A 7880-nucleotide genomic window follows, 5' to 3' on the forward strand; every position below is an offset into this window, starting at 1 on the left:
GCCTGACCAACCCTACTGGGGGCTCACGGCTTTAAACATATGGGGGAGGAGCAGAAATCAGGTACAGTTTGGGATGTAACTCCCTGATCTCCCTCTCGCTTAGGATCTCTCACTTCCTGCTTCCCAGAGCCAACAATGAGCAAACTCCGCTACAAAGCTCCATGCAGAAATGCTGATGGAGCAGCACCACAGCAGAACCCAACTGGCTAAAACCATCTGTCCAACACACATGGGCGCAGGCAGGGGCCGCTCCTCTCACTCTATGATCTAAGAAGAATCACAACATCTTCCTAAGTTTCACATGAGAAACATTCTTTGCAGGGTCCCCACACCCCAGGCCAGTACAGAAGCAGAACACACACAGCAGTCTTCAAACATTTATTGAGTTCACATCTGAAATCTCCACACTCAAAACTGCCTCAACAAAACTTGGAGTGTCCCCAATGCAGCCACTAGGGCCCTGAGGAAGAGGTGCCAGTCTGGGGTGCCCCATGAGGCCTGTGTGCCACAGGCTACCCACTCACAGAGCCACACTGGGTACAGGGAAACCTGTGCCAGCTCCAGGCACCAAGCCAGATGCTAAAGTCCCAGGCCTCACACTTCTGCAGGGACCTGCTAGGGCCTCCTTCACTGCCTCTGCAGGTTGGTATGACAAAGTCTCAGGGAGACCCTGAAAACTAGGGCCAGGTTCGGCACTTCCTTCACGGTGATGAATTCTCTCCTTTGGTAGATGTTCTCCAAGGTGTCCCTGAGTCACCACGCTCCGAATGGCAGGCCTGCTGGCCCTCTAGCTAGAATCAGTTCATCCATATTCCCAGCAGATAGAACATGGGTCAGGCATGGGTTGGCTGAGGCAGGTGAGCAGAGCACCAGGCTGGAACACCTTGCAGGCCCCAGTCCCCTGCCAGGCTCCACTGTGGGGCTCCCCAGGGGCAATCGATTCCAACCAGAATTTGAAGAAAAGGCATTGAGCTTGGCATGGTGGCTCATGCCTGAAATCCCAGCAAATCAGGAGGCTAAAGTAGGAGGATCTCCAGTTCAAAGCCAGCCTCAGCAAAAGTGGGGTGCTAAGCAACTCAGTGAGACTAAATGAAATACAAAATAGGGCTGGGGATGTGGCTCAGTGGTCAAGTGCCCCTGAGTTCAATCCTGATACCAAAAGTAAATAAATAAAATAAAGGGCATTGAAAAGGCAAAGGAGATTGGAGGCCTAGTGGGAGATCCAGCAATAGAAGGGGAATGGGCCAGGGTGATCACAGAGTCACTAGGATGCCCACAGGCAGCGTAAGACACTCCAGTAGAATGAGGAACAACACCGAATACAAAGGAACAGCCTGGTTCACCGTTGCAACCACCCACTTGCTGTAGAAGCTGAGATAAGTGTAAACTCCAGGAAAGTCTGAGTGACCACAGGCAACGCCCCAGCTCACAATCCCCACCTGGATCCATGTCTCATTAAATTCACAGCTCATGGGGCCCCCAGAGTCTCCCTGGGGAAAGATAAAGAAACAAACTGCAGGAATGGAATTGACGTCAGAGTAGGCAATTGGCACGGCAAGGTGCCAGGGAGACAGACACATAGGGCTTCCTTGGTCATCCCACAGGCCCTGTCCAGGCCAGGCTTCTGTGAACATGAGAACTGTATATGTAAATATGGAAATTGAAAAGTTATTATGGCCATTTCCCAAACCTCAGTGGTCGTTAAACATTTTGAATATCACCTCTGCTCTGCAGCCCCCAAATCCTTATTCTGAACTTGAAGTTTCTTTGAAACTCTCGACCTATGTAGCAAACTCCCCCTAGTCCACTCAAACACATCCCATACATATTCCAACTCCAGCACAAGTCAACGTGTCCTGTCCCAAACCTGCTCCACTAGCCCCACCACCAGTCACCTCCAGGAGAAACCCAGGGTCTTCCTCAGCCCCTCCCTCAACACCAGCGCCCTATGATCTTCACCATTCCACCTCAAACACATGTCCTATGGCTCCTTGCTGCCCCATACCCTGCTTGGGATCCAATGGTGATCCCTACATGATGAAAACTGCTCTTAGATTTCAGTCTAGGCACCACACAACCAAGAAAGTCACTGAATTAAAAGGAAAATCCAATCACACTCACCCAGGCGCCCTCCCAGTCCTGCCTGAGCCAGACTAGAACTTGGCCCTGCACCCAGACTCACTCTACCTCCCCACCCCACCCACTCACCTCTCTGGCCACATCTGCTACCCCATTGCTCTACATGTTTAAATCATCCTTCAACTGAAGATCTGCCCCCAGACCTCTGGGACACTGTACATGCTGAGCCCTCTCCCTACATGAAGACTCTGGGCCTCTCACAGAAGTGACTGGTAGTGGGGACAGTGGAGCAGGTTTGGAAAAAAGGCTGAGTTTCTCTTGGAATGTTTCAAAGTCTTGAAGGTAGCAGAGCTGATGGATAGATGGGGTTGGGTACATGAGTTCACAGAAGGGAGAAATCATTCAGTAGAGGTAAGGTCTTTGGCCCTCTCTCTGCACAGGTGATAATCAAAATATTCAGGGTTCTTGGAACTTCTTCTTTGTTCATTCCAACAATAAAATTCTTTCCAATACACGCAAATATGCATCTGATAAGACTAGGCCCAAATTCCTCCTCCTCAGGGACAAAGTTTGGTGGAGAGGGAAGAACATGGGCCTGGGAGTCATAGAGGTACTCTCAGGACGACCTTGAATTGATGTCCTTGGATCTCCCCTTCCCCGTATGAATAGTAGGCACTGTGTCTGTGTTGCTGGGTCGTGATGTGGGTTAACTGGGATCATTTGGGCTAGCACTTACACTGGCGGGGTGAGTGCTGCACAGGAGAGCTCAACTAGTGAAACACAATGTGGACATCACCCAGCCCACCTTCAGCACCCTAGCAGTGCCCCAGACAGTCAGGGCTGCTCCCTTTTGAAGGAACAGGCCATACCAGCTAAGAGAATCTAGGGGGTCACTCCCTGTGTACCTCCTTAGCTCAACTAGGGGTAAATGGAGGAGGCACAAATAACTCAGGACTTGCACCTGAGAATGAGGAAAGGGCATGCAAACTTACCTGACAAGAATCCTTTCCTTTTTTGGTATCACCACATATCATCCCTTTCAAGACCAGATCCCTTTTAGATGACAAGGCTGTCTGTATCTTCTCATTACATTCTTGGTAAAGGATGATTTGTTGGTCCACTTCCTGTAGAATCTCTGTTGAATTCATGTCCGCTAATGAAGAAGATAAGCAGGGTGTGAATCTGTACAAGTCAATAGTAAGCCCCCTGCATCCAGTCTGACCCTGGAAGACAGTAGGACAGTTTGTATTGTCCCCATTTGACACATGAGGGATCTGAGGCCCAAAGGTGACACAGGGAAGGGCAGGGTAAAAGGCAAAACCAAGACAGGAAAAGGAAGAATATTTCAGAAGGGGGAGAGGCAAGTTCTTAGTATCCTGAGAAATGACAACCAAGCATCTGTCACTCTTGAGTTTTGATAGTAATGGTGACAGGGTGTCCTTAGCATCAGTAAATCAACTTCTTGTTTTAGGGGAGGATCACAGGTTCTTGGGCGGGTAGCATGTCACAATCTAGCCTCTTCCCATGGATAGGAAGCTGTACAGCCTCAGGTCCAGAACAGGAATCTCAGGTTCTGCATACACTTCAAGAGACAAGAAGCTCCCTATCCTAAAGACAGCTACTCCCAATGAAAAGCAGCTCTGACTGGCAGACAGTTCATCACCCCCTGAGCAGAAATCCTCTCTGGAGAGAACTCCATGTATCTAGCTATCTCCTTGTTGAGGGAAAAAAAAAAAAAAACACAAAAATCCCTCAAACCAGCTCACCATGGTGCCCCCAAAATCTGCATAAGGAGCATACGTTTCAACTCCTGGCTGAGCAACTCCAATTCCCAGGCAAAGTGACTTTTCTAAATTTCTTGATCACCCAAGCCATTCAGGACCCATTACCTTGACTGCTCTTAATCTGCAATCCCTTTACCTCCCTGACTTTCCCTCTCTTTGGCCTTCATTTCTGTTTCAAGGATAAGGCTGCTTCTCCTCTCTCCCCAGTTTGCTTCTGATCTGGAAGTCTTACCTTCTTGTTTTGTTTTGCCCCACCCAGTCACCCAGCACTTGGTCCCAGTTTGCACATGGAAAAGCTCAGAAGGGACGCAGATAGGGTGGATAGTAGAAGTAAAATTCACAGGGTAGAGGAGGCGAAGAAGGGCAATGTCATTTATAACCGTTGCAGCTGTTCTGAACTTAGGATGGACAATGATGTTCCGGATGGGGATCACCAGACTTGTCTTTTGTGTACTGAGATGCCGATCTCCCATCTTCACGCTGTACTGCAAATGACTGTGGGAGAGAGGACATGCTCCTCACCCTGGGAAGCGTCCCTCCTGCCCTTCCCGTCCGAGATGGTTCCCAGCATGACCCCAACCTTCCTCGCCACTCTCCCCAACACCCCATCTCTAGCACCAAATCTTCTCATTTTGGGTCTCCCTCCAAATCCTCTTAAGCACCTTTAGTAAAGAAAGGGCAGTACAGAAACCTTCCCCTTTCCACCGAATTTTTTTTTTTAACCAGTTCGCCGGGGTGGTGGGCCAAGGGGTGTTGGAGGAGAGCAGGGCCGCCTGCAGGACCCGGCATCTCCATCTGCCCCTCACCTTATGATGCAGTGCGCGGCGGTCAGCACCCACTGCGCGGTGATGAGAGAGCCTCCGCACACGTGCTCCTCCCTGATGCGCACGCTCACCTGCCAGGGCCACTTCCCCTCCTCGGCGTTAAAGCCTCCAATAATCTTCAGGAAGGGCCGGCCACACACTAGACCAGGATATGCAGGAAGAAGGACTGGAAGAGTCAGGTCCCGCCTGCCAGCCCGTGCCCGGCGACCCCTGCGTCCCAGTGCACCGCAGCCGGCTCACCTGGGGCGTGTTCACCCGAGGAGAAGGCCAGCAGGTGCGGCAGCACCCCGATCGGGCCGTGCGTGGGAGCCACCTGGGTGCGTGTCTGCATGGACGCGGCGTCTGTGTGCGCCTCCGACTCCCCTGTAGGCCCCTCCTGACCGCTCGCTCCCGAAACCTCGCCGCCCGTGGGCCCAGAGGACGTGAGGGGCGCGGCGGATGCGTAGGCCTCGCCGAGCTGCAGCTGCAGGAGCAGGAGCCAGGCCAGCAGGCCCAGGCAGGCGCCCCGGGACGCCATGGTGCGCGGGCCCTGCGGCGCCCCCTCGCGGCCGGGTTGGCTGTCGATGGCTACCACCAGGCGCACGCGGCGGCAGCGGGCGGGGTAGGACCACGACATGTGGGTGTAGCTTCCTGAGTTTCCCTCGACCTCACTCCGTCTGGACCGAGGGGCAGGCGCTGCTGGGGTGGCAGTCCTCGATGGAGACCGCTGCCTAGGGTCGCGCTCCAGACGTCCAGCCTGGATTCTTGTAGTTGACATATGGTCCCCAGGGAGGCAGTGTTGAGATGGTGGAACCTTGAAGAGGTGGGGCCTAGAGGACGTGCTTAACTCATTGAGGGTGCTTCTCTTGGAAAGGATTAGTGTAGCTCTCATAGGACCCCAGTTAGTTCACATGAGAATCATTTTAAAAATAACCTGGCCCTGAAGTTTCTCTGGCTTCCTGTCACCATATGATTCCACCCTCTTGCACATGTTTCCCACCATGATGCAATCTGCTGTGTTGTGATATAATAGCCAGGAGGCCCTCATCAGAGCTGAGCAGATACTAGCACTATGATCTTGAACCTCCATACTGTGAGATAAATATCCTTCCTTTACAAAGTACCCAGCCCCCGGGTATTTTGTTATAGTAATAGAAAATAGACTAATACAGCAATTGCAAAGACAAATGGATACCATCCCCCTTCCCTGTGACCACTCATAAGCTACTCATTTCACTCCACTTGTAGCAGGCTGCCATCCTCATACCCAGATCTAGTGCAGTGGCACAAATATTGTGCCCAGAATGGTAGGCAAGCTGAAAAAATAAGTGCTCTGCAGCTCTGTCTGAGGTGACTGAATTTATTTGAAAGAAGAGGGTTAGGATTAGTTCACACTAAAGGTATTGCTTAAAACTATAGAGGTCTTATTGGTGAGCAATACAGAGCTCTGTGATACTAGCAGAAAAAAAGAAAAGTGAAATAGCAACCCGCCATTAGCTTAACAAAGTGGAAGAAACCACCAAGAAAATTTCTCCTATGCTCACAATTAGCTTTAAGGGCCTAAAACACTGTACATGCACTAGGCTGCACCAAATCAGGAACAGAAAGTGGAGTCTATTTAAATGCATTTCCCAAGCTACACAGGGATCTGCAAAAGGCAGAAACTTTCCTGGTTCAATGGATTGAAGTACAACCTTTCACCAAAAAGTTACTCTGACCCAGGGGTGACTCCTAATAAGCCAGGATTAAAAATAAAATCACACTCATCCCTAATGTACTGAAAGGCTGTGCACAAGCCCAAGCCTGTGTCTTCTCAGGAGCAAATGCATGGGGACTGTCTAAGCCACTAGTTCCTGGCTGAACCTGTGGGGAAATAGTAAATTCCCAAGGCTGTGAAAGCAGAATTCATGCTGCACATACATCCAATGACCAATAGTGAAAATAATAAAACTGACTAGAGGCAAGCATCCACCAATGAGTGGCTTCACTCACCCATAAATTAACTCCGGAATGCCAGGCTAGAACATAAAAATAAGCACAAGGAGGGGTCGGGTCTGAGCAGGGATATTAGAGACTGAAAATTGACAGGAAAATAGATAACACAGAAATATCTCACCCTAGACACTAAATAAATAAGCAAATGACCAAACAAACAACAACACAAGTCAGCAAGGAGGAAGGCAGAAATCACTGTCTGAATTTGCTACAATATATTATCTAAGATGCCTTCTTTTCCATTAAATATATATATATATATATATATATATATATATATATATATATATATATATATATATATATATATATCAGGTAAAGAAATAGGAAATTTTACCAATTCACAAGGGAAATATTGTTGGTAAAGAATCTGTCTTTGAGGGGTCCAGTATATTGGGCATAGTAGATAAAGACTTCAAAACAGCTATTTCAAGTACATTAAAAGAGCAGGGTGTGGTGGCACATGCCTGCAATCCCAGCAGCTCAGCTCGGGATGCTGAGTCAGGAGGATTCTGAGTTCAAAGCCAGCCTCAGTCACTTAGCAAGACCCTAGAGCAACTTACAGAGATCCTGTCTCAAAAATATAAAAAAGGACTAGGAATGTGGCTCAACGGTTAATCATACCTGGATTCAATCCTTGGTGTAAAAAAATATATATGTTAAAAGAACTAAATAAAAGCATATTTAAATGATTAATAGAAGGTATGCTAACAACAAAATCAAAGAATACATAAAGAGTGAAGATTTTAAAAGAACCAATTTAAAAACCTTTATAAAACCAAGTGGATGCCAAGCACAGTGGCACCTCCCTGTAATTCCAGCTTCTCTGGAGGCTGAGGCAGAATTGCAAATTCAAGGTCAGCCTCAGAAATTTAGCAAAACTCCATCTAAAGGAAAGAAGGTCAGTCTGGGGATATAGCTCAATGGTAGAGCACTTGCCTAGCATGTACGAGACCTGGATTCAATCCCCAGTACTAGGGGTGGAAATGGTGACCAGAAGGCAGTGGACAACTTATTCAAAATGCTGAAAGAAAAAACTGCCAGTCCAGAATGTTATATCCAGTAAAGTTGTTTTTCAAAAATGAAGATGATGGAAGTGGAATCATTACTCCCATCTCTACAAAAATACAAAGGATTAACAGAAAACATAATGAACAAATAATATCAATACATGGACAACCTAGATGAGATGGAAAAATTCCTAGAAGCATAATCTATC

At 48.5% G+C, this 7880-nt stretch overlaps 1 protein-coding gene across 1 annotated transcript; it reads right to left on the minus strand.

Annotated features, from left to right (window-relative positions):
• Positions 1-374: 374 nt before the first annotated feature.
• Positions 375-6295, minus strand: LOC124087634 (serine protease 42-like). Its single transcript, XM_058576569.1, has 5 exons — positions 4898-6295; positions 4670-4853; positions 4096-4358; positions 3072-3232; positions 375-1490 (listed from the first exon to the last, which is right to left on the minus strand). The coding sequence occupies exons 1-5, from the start codon at positions 5556-5558 to the stop codon at positions 1254-1256; spliced, it is 1506 nt and encodes a 501-aa protein (XP_058432552.1). The 5' UTR covers positions 5559-6295; the 3' UTR covers positions 375-1253.
• Between the last annotated feature and the right edge of the window lie 1585 nt (positions 6296-7880).

The sequence above is a fragment of the Marmota monax genome, unplaced genomic scaffold (assembly GCF_021218885.2).
Source record: "Marmota monax isolate L192 unplaced genomic scaffold, Marmota_monax_Labrador192_F-V1.1 WCK01_AAM20220418_F8-fsc00021, whole genome shotgun sequence".
In the NCBI taxonomy this organism is placed as follows: Eukaryota; Metazoa; Chordata; class Mammalia; order Rodentia; family Sciuridae; genus Marmota; species Marmota monax.